General features: G+C 45.3%; 1 protein-coding gene across 4 annotated transcripts in view; it reads right to left on the bottom strand.

Annotated features, from left to right (window-relative positions):
• Positions 1–15,279, bottom strand: part of slit2 (slit homolog 2 (Drosophila)) — a 155,571-nt gene that overhangs the window by 31,385 nt on the left and 108,907 nt on the right. For 2 of the 4 annotated variants that reach the window (XM_061244957.1, XM_061244959.1), the window contains exons 12-19: positions 14,648–14,719; positions 12,749–12,892; positions 10,367–10,530; positions 9,914–9,937; positions 7,399–7,549; positions 5,828–5,902; positions 4,365–4,508; positions 2,847–2,990 (exon numbers count right to left, since the gene is read on the bottom strand). In XM_061244957.1, coding sequence (XP_061100941.1) covers positions 2,847–2,990; positions 4,365–4,508; positions 5,828–5,902; positions 7,399–7,549; positions 9,914–9,937; positions 10,367–10,530; positions 12,749–12,892; positions 14,648–14,719 — 918 coding nt within the window. The remainder of the gene's footprint in view (positions 1–2,846; positions 2,991–4,364; positions 4,509–5,827; positions 5,903–7,398; positions 7,550–9,913; positions 9,938–10,366; positions 10,531–12,748; positions 12,893–14,647; positions 14,720–15,279) is intronic. The other 2 variants (XM_061244958.1, XM_061244960.1) reach the window with 1 other exon arrangement.

The raw sequence follows: 15,279 nt of genomic DNA, 5'->3' as shown, positions 1-15,279 counted from the left end.
ACAGTTACAAAGCTGGAGATGGAAACTCTCAGCGGAGAAATGTAATTAGGCGAATATGAAAACGCTCGACTTGCATGGATGTCAAAAGCCTCAAAGCGAAGACGACTAGGTGGAGCTAGCTTCTTATTTCTGGAAGCACCGTTAAGTGATGATGAGTGTAGATGAGCGTAGATATCAAGGAGTATTTTAAACTAGAGTAATCCTGCCTGTTGCCTCATTATAAATGTTTAAACACTAGACAGGACTTTTCATAAAACAGACTACATCCAGATTGTCATAACTGGTCTATGATGTTTTGTATAGAATTACTGTTTTCAATGACCTTATTATATGGCTCAGCTCTGGTGATATCACCTACACTATAAAACTACAGACATGTTCATCTTCTTATAGAAACTTTTGGGTTTTTTTTCTCATACAAAGATCTACAGGAAGCAAAGTAAGTTGCCCCCATGGAATGATTTCCTGGACTGAAATGGTATGATAAATCAATAAATCAACCCATCAATCAATATTTATTTTTATATCCTTTAGAGACCCGGCAGAAAAAAAAAAGGTTTTACACTTTTTTTTTACATCGGCCTTGGATGATAAAAACATGTTGCAGTGAATATATTTTCAAAAACATTATTTTGTTTGTAATGAATGTCTTCTGTAGGGTAGATTTCAGCATAGTAGAATGGCTATAGAGACATTCGACTTTCCTACATGGAACAGAAATTAATTTGTGGGTCTTAGAAGGATTCCCTTCTCAAAATTGATTAATCCACAGCACCTCACGCTGGACATTTCCCAGAGGGATTGAGAGAGGCAACAGAAAAGCCACAATTGAGCTGATTTGGGAAAAAACGGGAAAATGATTCCCTGACCACAGTAAAAGGCATTGGAGCCAGCAGGGAAAATGTTTTGGGCACGATCCCTCACCCTCCTCAAAATGGTGATGGCTAAGCTGCAGGCAAACTGCAGTGATTCTCTAAGATTATACAGATGTGCAAACTACAGTGATTCTTTAAAATTATACAGATATGCAGACTGCAGTGATTCTTTAAAATTATACAGATATGCAGACTGCAGTGATTCTTTAGGATTATACTGATGTGCAAACTTGATGCTGTTACCCTGTTTATGCTGGATAACTACTCTACTATTAGTCTTTCCATAGATGTTGTCTCTTACCTACAAGCACATAATAATAATAATAATAATATTAACACTTTGTTCTTTGTGTATCATTTTGCAAAAACGTCCAGTGCTTTTACAAACTGCTTTGTACTTTTTTTTTTTTTTTTTACATTACATTACATACAGTCATTTGCCAGACGCTTTTACCTAAAGCGACTTACAGTTGCTTAGACTAAGCAGGAGACAATCCCCCCCTGGAGCAATGCAGGTTTAAGGGCCTTTTTCAAGGGCACAACGGCTGTATGGATCTTATTGTGGCAACACCGGGGACTGAACCACTGACCTTGCGGGTTCCAGTCATGTACCTTAACCACTACGCTACAGGCCACACTGTACTTTGTTTTCTTTCTGTCATGGGAAAAAGCAGCTCTGCGCTAACTTTTTCTGATTCAAATACTTTTCTATGCTTTACTGAGCTTTTCAGGTCTGTTGCTCACCTGTATTCAAGGTGTTTAAGGCTTCTGCACCCACTAATATTAACAGTCCTACACTAGAACAAATAAATACAACTCTAGATATAGATATTTGATGTTTGGTTATGGTTATATTTTCCTGTGGATTAATCTGTGCCGTTTGCCATGTTTGTATTTTTTTATTATGCCATTTTGTTACTCTTTCTGCTTTTCAGTCACGTGAACTGTATTAGATACACATGCACTACTTACTGGTGCACATTTCTGTATTATCTGATGGGCAGTACCAACAAATCACCAATTCCCCTCACAGATGTAGTGGCTCTCCAGGACCAAGGCCATAGACCAGCTCAACACCCTTTAAACATTCGCATTGGATGACCCTTCTCTGCCCTACACCCACCAGAGACGCTGACCTGCAGAGTCAAACATGTCTGCTGAAGTGCTGTCATCCCCTAATAAAGACCACCCAGTACCAGACCTTTGACTGGGAGTATTTTAAACAAAATAACTACTTTCTTCCCCTCAGCTTGTCTAAAACCCACACTTTTATGAGTACGATACGGAGTCGTCTCAGAGCTGACAGTGATAGGGATCTGATGCGGTCGGTGCAGTTTTTCTGCCCAACTCTCCCCCCCCTCAGTGTGAAGGATTCTGGGGGATCCTTATCGCACACGGGCCCTCGGAACCTCCTCCATCACTCTAAATCCCACCCCGCTATCAGCCCTGTCATCGGCCCGGGCCGTCTAAAGACCCGGACGCAGGCAGCCATAATTCACCCGCTCCGCCGCGGACGTCCGGAGCCCCGGCTGCTTCCAGCGGATATCCCCCTCCGCGCTGTGAGTGCGCCTCTCTCCATACTGCTCGCATGCGATTACGGGCTTCAGATAGAGCGTCTCTGCTGAGCTGCGACTTCAAACGGGCGCGCAAATACGTACCGTATCATTCAGTCACAACAAGCGCAACAAAAAGCACACAGCCAGGGCGTGTATGCGGTGAATTCCCATAATCCTCTCGCATCCGCGTGAGAAAAATAAAATATTACAGCTCTGTGTGAACCGTCAGGATAAATCTCACTGCGTAAAATGCATTTTTTTTAAACTTCCGTTCCTGTCTGAAAACAGGAAAGTGACTGAGGTGCAACAAAGCAAACAAACAAACAAACAAACAAAAAAGTAAAATAGCAGACAGATTGTGACCCCTCAGGGGCCAGGGGCCGTGGGGGGGCCACAGGGGCCCCAGCATACTCACAGGGTGGAGAGGGAGTGCAGCGTGTCGAAGGCCCCCGGGGACATGCTGGTGATCTGGTTGTCGTAGAGGGACAGCAGGCGGACAGAGCTGAGGCCGGTGAAGCTGCTGTTGCTCACGCAGCCAATCCGATTGCTCCGCAGCATTCTGCAATGAAACCGCGGCGACCGTTACCGCTGCCGTCTCCCGGGCAACAAGACGACAACCCACCCCCCCCTCCTCCCACCTCACCCCCTCCCCCTGAGAACCAGGCGCAAATGTTAATTAAGATGTGCTTACAGCCGGGGTGCGCTATAACCGCGGCTGTGTCAGACCTGGGGATTACTCTGCATAATTACAGGAGCCATTTTTATGCCATGCAGAAGACTGCGGTACCCATAATTCAGCTCTCAGTTCCGCATAATAAACACCAGGGCCTGGGAAATAAGAGAAACTCTGATATAAACCTGTGATTAATCCAGGATTCACACTCACAGCTGTAGCTGTTGGATCTTGAATGGCTCAGGCAGTCAAACAGAGTAGACTGAATAAGCCTGCCGACAGAACACGTTCCCACAATGCTGCTGCAATGTTGTGGCGACGTTATAACACTGACAAAACATTCAGAGAATTTTGTGTGCTATTGGCCAACACAACACATTTGCACAATGTTTTTTTCAATATTGCGGCAATGTTATAACAAAGTTATAAGAATGAGAACGTCAATATAACAATGTTATAACATTGACAAAATGTTTCAATAACACAGTGAGAACATTTTGTGTTAGCTTAGCTTATTCAGCTGACTATGGTTGCTAACAATGCTGTGGAAAAGTTATAACAATGTTATAACATTCACAAAACGTTTCATTAACATTGTGAGAACAGCTGGGAAGCCACTCCTCCACCACCCACATTTTTATGACAGTGCCATGTCAATTCAACACCAGTAAAAAGGGTATACACTTTGACCTTATCTGCTGAGACTAGATGTGAATTATTCTCTTGATCTATGGTATGGTGGTGACATTTAAACGATCAACATATGGCATAGCTGGAACCTATTTTAATCTTGATGGTATGGATATAGTGATATAAAGACTGATTATATGCCATCGGTATATCAACACAATGCTTGATTTAGACATGATTCATGAGCAGTGGTATAAAATCCAGGTTCAGAAAGTAAGTCCTCCCCAGTATTTTGTTCCAATCAACTGGATTTGTGAATTAGCACAATTCTTCAGCCAGGAGGGAAAACTTATGACTGAAATCAGCTCGCTAACTTCCTGGGTGGCAGAAACATATGGTAGAACTTTTACTTTCTGACCCCTAGATTTTGGTGGTCTTGAGTAAGGTCTAAAAATGCAGGGAGCTACAATGTGATTTCAGCCAATCATTGTGTTTTCCTGTGGGGAACAAAGCCTTTTGATTGGCTGGCAGGTCTTGGGGGATTACGGAGCGCCTCTGTCCCACCACAGGCTGGTGTTTGACAGGAATGTGAGATGTTGGTGTAATTTTTGGGAGTGAGAGTGCACTCACAGTGTCCGGAGGCCCCCAAGTCCCTTCAGCATGCGGAAGTGCACGTTCTCCAGCCGGTTCCCCGTCAGGATGAGCTCATTGACCCCGCCCGCTCCCTCAAACGAGCCCTCCTCGATGTCCGTGATCTTGTTGTTGCTCAGGTTTCTATGACGGGAAAAATACAGACATAAATGGAATCCAGTACTTGCCATGGCATCGCTGGGGAACACTCAGAATCACCACAGAATCTACACAATCACCAGAAATCTTACTCTTCCTTAACTTAACTTTGGTCTTGTTACAGAAGCTAACATATTCCAATTTGACATTACACTTTGTCACGCATCTTCTGAAAAAATAGCACCATAAACTTCCATTACTTCCTGTAGTTATTACATTGGAGAATGGAAGAACTGCAGGAGCTGAGTATCTGGTAAATCTATAATATCTGTAGTATCACAGCTGAGTATCTGTAATATCTATGATATCTGTTGTCTCAGAGCTGAGTATCTGTAATATCTGTGATATCTGTGGTCTCACAGCTGAGTATCTGTAATATCTGTGATATCTGTTGTCTCAGAGCTGAGTATCTGTAATATCTGTGATATCTGTGGTCTCACAGCGGAGTATCTGTAATATCTATGATATCTGTTGTCTCAGAGCTGAGTATCTGTAATATCTGTGATATCTGTGGTCTCACAGCTGAGTATCTTGTAAATCTATGATATCTGAGTATCTGTAATATCTGTGGCATGGCTGAATGAGCGTACTTCCTCCTCCTGAGGGCTGTTCTCAGAGGCATCAAAGGGCGTGCGCGGTTGCCACGACGGCGCGGTTTTCCCGGGAACGCCGCAGGACGTTACGGCGGATTATGGGAATGGCTTTGGAATTGCGGCGGACCAGAGGCCTCGCGCTGCGTCGGCACAATGGAGCAGCTGCCGGCGTGCCGGGGAACGCTGGCGGGCGGAGCCGCTGAACCCGCGCGGCAAGCAAACGCCTGTCACACCGCTACCAATCCATTACACGCCACACTACACTACCCCTTTCACCAGCCCCATTCCACACTAATAAAGTCACACAGACACAAAGGCAGCGACAAGCAGTGTGTGTGTGTGTGAGAGAGAGTGTGTGAGACAGAGTGTGTGTGTGTGTGTGTGTGTGTGATAGTGTGTGTGTATGTGTGTGTCTCTGGGTCTAAGTGTGTATATTTGCTTCTGCATGTACTTGTGTGTGTTTGTGAATGCGAGTGTGTGTTTGGGTGTGTATGTATGTGAGTGTGTGTGTGTGGGTTTGTGTGTTTGCACGCAAGTGTGTGTGTCTGTGTGCGTGTATATGCTTGTTTGTGCATGTACTGTACGTGTACGTGTGTGATAGAGCGTGTGTGTGTGTGTCTGAGAGTGTGTGTTTGTGCATGCAAGTATGTATTTGTGTGTGTGTGTGTGTGTGTGTGTGTGTGTGTGTGTGTGTGTGTTTCTGAGACTCACATTTTGCGGAGCTGGGGGAGTTTCTTGAAGATGCCGGTAGCCTCCAGGACTGTGAACTCATTGTTGTTGAGGCGGCTAGATAAAAGGAAGACAGAGATGAAGAATAAAAGATTCAAAGCCTCACTACTGCGGCTGTTCAGAGAATCAATCTGTTTAAATATGACCTTCGCACATCGGGAAGTTCAAATGCTCCCTCCAAAACAATACAAAATGAATAATGCTAATTCTATCAGTCGGAAACATTGTTTTTCAGTCTTAATGATTGTGTGCTAGATTTAAATAATGCGCTTATGTTAATTAACTTCTGAATTAACATTTATTGTTCACTCCAACTGTGATACAAAACATTGAACATTGTTCATCAAGACAATAGTTTAATGGCTCAATTATACAGAGGGATAATAATATGTTTCCAAAATACACCATACGTCCAAATAAACAAGTTTCACAACGTGCCAATTAGGTCTTTATGTTTATGAGTGCCATGTTCTTGTCAAACACCCTTGTGTGACCTTTTACAAGATTTGGCATAATCAAGGTTCTTTTGGGATGTAATTGTTTAACTCTGTCAGTCAGTGAAATTTGAAAAAATACCCACAATACTTCCACAAACTACAAATGAGGCATTTGAGTTTTCGATTAACACGTAACATTGTTAACATGCTGAGCAATCCTTTTGTTAAAGTGCGCCAAGAGTGTTTCTGAGAAAAAATTATTATCGGTTTACCCCCAGTCATCATTTAACATTTATACATGTGCAAGAGGAAACATTTTTACAGCTCTCAGGTACAATTTAATAGATCAAACCCAGGGGAGGGGCCTGGTTGGCCATACTAAATAGTTATGCCCTTGGTTTCACAGAGATGAATTGCAGTGTATTAAGGATTGTAGAGACTAGAGAATAAAGATTTGTTTTCTGGAGTCCAATATTGACGTTATACAGAAGCTACACACACCCCATTGAGAGGGTTCAGGGGGGCTCAGAGATAGGAATCCTAAATTGGGAGTGTTAGGCTGGGTGATTGCATCCTCTGGGTAGAGGGGTGGTTCAGTATGATGCTGAAGAATAGGGCCTTTTACGAGCCTGTTTCTCTCACAGATTTGATGTGACTTTCGGCACTACAGTGATACCGTTGAGTATACGTGTTTTTTTTTGTAAAATATATTAAGAAATAAATTAAAGATATGTATAGTGAAGTGGAAGTGTACAGTAGGTGAAGTGTACACTAATTGACGCTTAAACCAGTGTCACAGCAATTAAAGTGCACAGTTGTGAAAACACACATAGGAGCGTTTCAGTTTAAGGTGGAAGTGTACAGTAGTTGTTTAATTTAAGTGTGCACTAGTGGAAGTGTACACTCATAAAAATGCATTTGAAGTGTACATTAGTGAGAGCGTAAACTGGTGGAAATGCCGTGGACATGTGCAGTTATGGTGTTGTAGAACTGTCTCAGATAACCTACTGTAGAAGAGACAGAACCCCCCCCCCCCCCCCCCCCCCCAAAAAATACTCTGCCCCTCCCCCACTCCTGCAGGAAGCAGGGCCCATTGCATTGTGGGTGAGAACTCACAGCTCGGCCGTGTACTGCGGAATGTGGTCGGGGATGCGCGTCAGCTTCTGATTGGAGCAGTCCACCGTGGTGCCCTCACACCTGCACTTATCAGGGCAGGCCAGGTCGGCGAAGCAGTCGCTGCCCAGCTTCGACCGGTAGTCCTCCGTGCCTGAGGGACAACAAAGAGCAGAGATCACTCAGGAAACATCCCTCAGGAAACGCCCCACGGCACTCAGAGAGGGAGGGAGGCAGTACACAGGAGGGTCGCAGGAGCAGGGGGCGGGGCTCGGAACACGGGGGAGGGGGTTCACGTGGTCGCTTATTGGTCAGACCGGACACAACAGACAGATACGCGGGCGGAGCAATCAGGAGCCCCCAGGAAGTCTAACGATTCTTGGAGCGGAGACAGCTCGTTTGTCTCCGTAAGGAAAGGCAGGAATTTGGGTCCAAAGCCAGCAGAGGAATTAAATAAAAACAATAATCAAATAGAGCGGAATGAGGCACCCTCTCTCGAGTCTGATCCTGTTTCCTCAGCTGAAGGAACAGGCAGATTCTGAATTTTCTTTAGGAGAGGGGCAAACCGCACCCCTGAATCCTATCCCACACAATGTCATGCACTCGACAAAAAAAAAAAACTCAACCGTTGATTCTATTACTGAACCACACCACCACAAGAGAACGGGCGGTCTCTTCTGGCTTTCCCAGGCTTGAAGGACACTGCAAGACATTCCATGGTGCTTGACGGAACCATGTTTTACTCATACCGTGCAACCACATGGTTAGATCAAGCACAAAAGAAAGGCCCGCTCCATTTCCTGCACTAGGCGAGGGAGGGAGGAGGAGAGAGAGAGAGGGATAGAGGGATGAGGGGTGTGGGGGTGGCGGAGGTAAAGAACAGAGAAAGGTAGTGTAGTGGCAGGAGATTTGCAGCAGCGTTGTCACGGAGAGAAGCAAGGTTTACAGTAACACGGGAACACACACTGTCACACACGCAACCCTTTCTCTCTAACAGGGCACAACGCTGACTTCACCCTTCACTTCAAACCTTCCGGAAACCCACAGAAGATTAAACCATGTCCTGTACACACAATATATTCCGACTGAAAATATACTGTCGTATCGCACGGGAGCTGGGTGGAGGGTAGGGGGTGAGACAGCACGAGGGGGACAACGGTTTGGTACAGAGGTGAGCTGTAGGGGGAGAGGAGGTGCGTTTAGCTGGAAGGCAGGTGTTACTTACAGCCGAAATGATGAACTCCTGAAATAAAGTGGGAATGCCAGGAGGGAAGAAGGACACAGAGTTTCATCCTCGCTCTCTAAATTAGCCCCACCCCCTCCAGCAGGTCACATGACACAGTAGACTTTCTTTTCACTCAGAGCGAAGTTGTTTTGAAAAAGTGGTTGGAGGCTGATTCCATTTCAATCCAGTCAATTCACATAATAAAATTACATTCAAGAGCAATTCAAAAATGCCCATAATGTTAAATGGCAATTAAAAATAATAGAATTCATAATTTTCTGAATTTAAATGAAACTGAATGGCCCTGACTCGTAAGAGTGGCTTATAATAAGAGTCCGGAGTAACTGGATCCAGTAGTTCTGTAACTTTTGTCTCCAAATGAGAGTAAGCTGGGGCTGTTTGCCCCTGCACTGTTTGGCTAAGAGGCTAACAGCTGCCATTTGGTTGCTGGGGGAAGCTGGCCTTTTAGAGGGGCCTGTCTCCTCTGCCTCATTATACCATGCCCTCGACTGCTGTTCCCTTCTGAGGCCTTCAGTTATCAACAAATTAAGCACTCGCTGAAGACATGCAAATGTGTGAGTACAGTCTCCCCACAGCACTCAGACGCTCGGCAAGCGCACACTGAGAACAGTCACAGGGGAAGGAGGGGGAAATGTTCATTTGCCTAATTAAAGGGTTGAACTATCGCTGTTCTCCCTGGCAGTAACAGGGTATCAACAGAGAATAATTACTCGACGTCGGATAAGATAATTTAGAGACACAGTTTAAACTGCAGCTTGCTGACTGATCAGCTGTGTGGCAAAATTGACACACTTGAGTTGAATGTCATAAAGATTTTTTTAAAGTTGTTTTTTTTTAGCAACGCATTGGAATAAAAGGCCTACACTACATCATTAGAAAATAAAGAACGGTTAACATTCATGGGAAACACATTTCAGTAGGACACTTTGTGGACTGAACGTTCAATCAAAGATGTGTATGAATGGAAAGTGACAGATGAACTTAATATTTTTGTAAATGATGTTAAATATTAGTTGCATTTACACACACAATAAAACACACAGAAGTGAATAAGCATTATTAATTTTTATCTTTTCCCTGTTTGGGGGTGTTGTTTGTTTGTGCACAGCTACTGAACTGAATGTTGGTGGTGGAGGTGCCATTCATCTCTTTGGAAACATGCACAGAAGTGCTGCTGTTACCAAAAAACCAGACTGGGTGTGTGTGTGTGTGTGTTAGGGGGGTGGGGGGTACTCTTTGCGTGAGCAGCCATAACACCACACCTGAACCTACCTGGAATGAAATACTGTTCTTTTGCTAAACAAGAGAGGAGATACAGAGAGAGGTAGATGAAAAGTGGCTGGAAGAAGACAGGAATGTGTGTGTGTGTGTGTGCGTACATGTACGGGGTGCGCGTGTGTGTGTGCGTGTGCGTGTGTGTGTACTATAAGTGTGGGTCCATTTTTGTGTGTTTTCCCGCAAGTGCAGTGCTGTCCTTCTTCACTGGATATAATATAAGGACAACATTTGAACACATGAATGATACTACATATAATAGGCATTTTCACTATGTTAGCATTTCTGTTTTGGATTACAGGGAAACAACAGTGTCACCGCAACAATAGAAACATACAGAGAGCGTACAGTTCGACACCATCACCTAACTCTGAAGGAGAAAGGGGGTGTGGGGAACGGGGTGGAGGAGAGGTCCGGGTGGGGGTGTCAGACGGAGGCCAGGCTAGTTACCTGAGCAGCGGAACTTCTTGCTCTTGATCTGCCCGATCCTCTTGTTGGCCAGCCTGCGGGGGCTGGAGCAGCGGGCTCCACTGGTCTCGATGGGGTTGTCCTGCAGGTAGTCAGCCAGCCACTTCAGGTGGCAGTCGCAGATGAACGGGTTCTGGGCCAGGTGCCTTGGAGGAAGCCAGGCCGTTTTTTCAAAAAACATTTTAAACACGAGAGAAACACGCGTAAAGCGTGTAGCGTGAAGCGTGTAGCGTGTCGGGGAGGAGGCCCCAGGGACTCTCCGGTTCGTGAAACCCTTTCCTGTTTCCCCGTGTTTGAGAGAGAGATAAATCTGAGTCATCTTCCCCACAGTGGCACTTGCTCACCGGGGTGTGCTATTACCTTACACTGCTACAGGGAAAGGCATTGATGTGTTCATTTGAAAGCCTCTTATCCTAATTCTTGCCATAAATAAATAGACTTCTTGATAACTGTCCCTGGCATGCTATAATAAACAATGGTACTGTCCTGTCACTTTGGAACAGTATGGAAACTGCTAATATATTGAAATAAAACAATATACTGCAAACTTCACTATATATATATATATATATATATATATATATATATACAGTGGCAAGAAAAAGTATGTGAACCCTTTGGAATTACTTGGTTTTCTGCATTAATTGGTCATAAAATGTGATCTGATCTACATCTAAGTCCCAAGTATAGACAAACTCAATGTGCTTAACCTAATACCACACAAACAATTATAATATTTCATGTCTTTATTGGACACATCGATTAAACATTGGCAGTGCTGGTGGAAAAAGTAAGTGAACCCTTATGCTAATGACTTCAACAAAAGCTAATTAGAGTTAGCAAACCTGGAGTCCAATCAATGAAACGAGATTGGAGCGAGGTGTAGAGCTACTTTGACTTATAAAAAACACTCAAACTTTTTGAGTTTGCTATTCACAAGAAGCATCTGCTGATGTGAACCATGCCTTGCAAAAAAGAGATCTCCGAAGACCTACGATCAAAAATTGTTGACTTGCATAAAACTGGAAAGGGTTACAAAGTAATCTCCAAGACTTTAGGTATTCACCAGTCCACAGTTAGACAAATTGTCTACAAATGGAGACAATTTAGTACTGTGGCTACTCTCCCTAGAAGTGGGTGCCCCGCCAAGTTGACTCCAAAGGCACAACGCAGACACCATGGAGGAAGCTGCTGCTTCCCAAAAAAACATCACTGCACGCCTGAAGTTTGCCAAAGAGGACCTTGACACTCCACAATGCTACTGGGAAAATGTTTTGTGGACTGATGAAACTAAGGTTGAATTGTTCGGGAAGAACACACAGCGCTACGTATAGCGTAAAAAGGGCACTGCATACCAACATGAAAACATCATCCCAACGGTGAAGTACGGTGGAGGGAGCATCATGATTTGGGGCTGCTTTGCTGCTTCGGGGCCTGGACCGCTTGCCAAGTTTATCAAGGTATCCTACAGAATAATGTCAGGGTGGCTGTCCACCAGCTGAAGCTCAGTAGAAGTTTGGTGATGCAGCAGGACAATGACCCTAAACATCAAAGTAAATCTACTACAGAATGGCTTCAAAAAAAGAAAATCCACTTTTTGGAGTGGCCCAGTCAGAGTCCAGACCTGAATCCAATAGAGATGCTGTGGAATGACCTCGAGAGAGCTGTTCACACCAGACATCCTAAGAATATGGTTGAGCTGAAGCAGTTCTGTAAGGAAGAATGGTCCAAAATTCCTCCTGAACATTGTGCAGGTCTGATCAGCAGCTACCGGAAATGCTTGTTGGAGGTTATTGCTGCCAAAGGAGGTTCGACCAGTTATTAAATCCAAGGGTTCACTTACTTTTTCCACCAGCACTGTGAATGTTCAATGGATGTGTCCAATAAAGACATGAAATATTATAATTGTTTGTGTGGTATTAGGGTAAGCACATTGAGTTTGTCTATACTTGGGACTTAGATGTAGATCAGATCACATTTTATGACCAATTAATGCAGAAAACCAAGTAATTCCAAAGGGTTCACATACTTTTTCTTGCCACTGTATATATATGCAAGCACATTGTTGAGGACACTGTCATACATTACACTGCTGAAAAATGTATTCTGCATTCAGAAAAAGCCTGCATATCTGAAATATATTGCAATATATTCCATATATTAAATTTCCGTGAAGGAACGGCACATACACTGCAGTAGCTGATATAGGTACAGTAGACAGTTCATTCCACTCTCTCAGACTAAGAATGGACTGTACCGTGATGTCTTTATCAGAAACTGTGAGAGAGCCCTGCAGTAACTGTTTCAGGCATTCCCAGTGGACGGCCCCCAGGGTAAAAACCCCAAAAAGCAGGTATTACATACAGCGTTTGGATCGCTCGAAGGGCAGCAAACGTTCCTTTGGCGATAGTCTGGAGCTTGTTGTCGTAGAGAGAGAGCAGGTTCAGGTTGTGCAGATCCTGAAACGCGTCCACACGCAGGCAGTTAATCTTGTTGGCGTTAAGAAGGCTGCAAAAATGAGAAAGGAACAAAGTTTATGTCAATAATAAGGGAAAACAAAACATTCCAGATCACTGTTGGTCTGGTAGTGCTGTTCTCAGGTCTACTGGATCATCTGTACATTATATGGACCATACACATACAGTATGAAGGGCTTATAATTCATCATCCATTTGCACTGGGAGTTCAGTTTAGAATGTGTTTCACATTTACTCTGGTTTCAGGCAACTATTGTTTATATAAAAAAACTGTATGGGAATATTACCCCCAGATTGTATCTTAAACCAAACAAATATCTTTCCCTAAAGAATCCTTGAAGGAACTTGCTCAGCAAACAGAATCAGAGGTTAATCATTTTCCAGGCATGTCCGTGTGGCTCCGGATACGCCAAGCCGAAAGGAATGCGTGCGCTCGTACGAGCGCCCGCTCCACCGATACGCGGCTGGAAGCCGCCGCTTTTCTGAAGCGCCGCCGGCGTCGTGCGGGAAGGGATCCGGGAAGGCCCGGAATTTGGCGCAATGCGCCGGAACACGTCATGACACCAATGCTTCCTCAGGAATGTGGGATTAAGGGAATACTGCCCGAGCAAACCCGCCCCCCCCCCCCCCTCCCCGGCAACACACTCCCTCCCCAGGAATGATGTGTCACAATCACGTGTGTTCTGCTTCTGATCACAGGAGAAAAGAAAAACAGGAATAAATCAACTAAAAAAAACAGATATTTCTCAAAAAACCTTTACTGAAGATGAGGAATATCTAGGCTGAGAACTTTTTTCTCTACACTTTCTAAAAAAGCTGCAGGCGCATCACAGAAGCCAAACAGTGCTTTTTTCCCCTCCCCTTTCCGGAACGAGCATCATGCGGAGATCTCGGTAATTTCACGACGCGGCACGTCTCCCTAAGCGTCCTGAAGGGGGCGCTGCTCTGCGGCCGCTCAGCCCTCTCGCGCAGATGGGATTCCCCGGCAGACAGCGCTCGGGCGCTAGCCCTGCTAGCCGCGGCCCTCCCTCCCGCGCTGTAATCGTGTTCCCGGGGTGGTCGGGCTGAGCCGCGGTAAGCCAGCTATTTGGGGGGATAATCCCTCATAAAATGACAGCGGAGCGTCGCGAGGCCGCTGCCAGCCAGCCGGGCCGTTTACACGCCGCTCGTGCGCGCCGATAACCGCATCGCGCTCCCCGCGTCCCCGCCGATAGCCTTTTGGCCGCTCTACACTCGGGAGAGCTCCTCGTGACAACTTCATCTGCCCCCCCCCCCCCCCCCCCCGGGAGCAGTTGGCTACCCCAAGTCTCCTCTCCCTCTCCCCCTTCATAACTGTACACCAACACTCTTCACTCACACTTCCCCATACAAGGCCTACAGTACGAGAGAGACGGGGAGATGAATGAGAGGCATAGAGTAAACTGTGTATAATCCTTTAATGCGCTCTTCCTGGTGGCCTTGTGCACATTTACAGTCACAGATACGTCCAGGCATTCTGCAGACGCTCTCATTCAGAGAGATTTACATGGATTACAAGCCTCTATTATCCGGGAGGCAAAGCTGAATGAGTGTTCCAGCGTCATGGCTGTCTTCGGCGTAACCGTCTAAACGACGAGCCGGTTTAAAGCCACTCCTTCCACTCGCACAAGGCATTGGATTCCGTGGAAATTCTTACAAACGCCGTGGGGAAGTGAACTTAGACGGCGTCTGACAGCCGGGGGGAAAAGTTATGGGTGCGTTTTCCTCCCCGTTCAGAAAGAGGAAAGTTATGTTGGTGTTTACTCACAGCAGCTGGAGAGAGAAGAGTCCCTCGAACAGGCCCTTGGCGAGCTCGCTGATCTTGTTCCCGTACAGAACGCTGAAAAACGAGAAAAGGTAAATCAAAAACGTGTTAATCATTCTGCAGATATGAACTGAGTTAGGCCTGGTGTACTCATTAGCAAAAACTGCAAACTTACACCCTTTCTTTTCTTTAATTCAACATTTATTTATGCAGAATAAGTTGACTGAGCAGACATGATCAATTACAGCCACGCCCTGTGAATACCCCTCTAAGTAGCCTAACCTGCGTGTCTCAGGATTGTGGGTGGAAACTAGAGAACCCAGAGAAAACATGCAAACAGAAAGGCCCCGGTACAGATTCGAACCAAAGATCTCCTCTCTGTGAGGTGACAGCACTCTCCACTGCACCACTGTGGCATCCTTTGACACACTCTCCGCCATTTCCACCCAGAGCACCAGAAAATAAATAACTCACACATGCACACACACATACTCTCTCTCCCAGTGTATTCTTGTCTTTAATTAACAGGCCTGATGTGCTTGTGCTGGCTGCTGGTTGCATGAACAGCACAAACGCACTCCGTTGGATGATGGGAATGTGTCAGAGAATCCATGTGAATGAGCCACTGGAGGCCC

This window comes from Conger conger, chromosome 6 (genome assembly GCF_963514075.1).
Source record: "Conger conger chromosome 6, fConCon1.1, whole genome shotgun sequence".
Taxonomy (NCBI): domain Eukaryota; kingdom Metazoa; phylum Chordata; class Actinopteri; order Anguilliformes; family Congridae; genus Conger; species Conger conger.
Note: the sequence above shows the minus strand (reverse complement) of the source record. Positions and strands in the feature narration are given on the sequence as shown.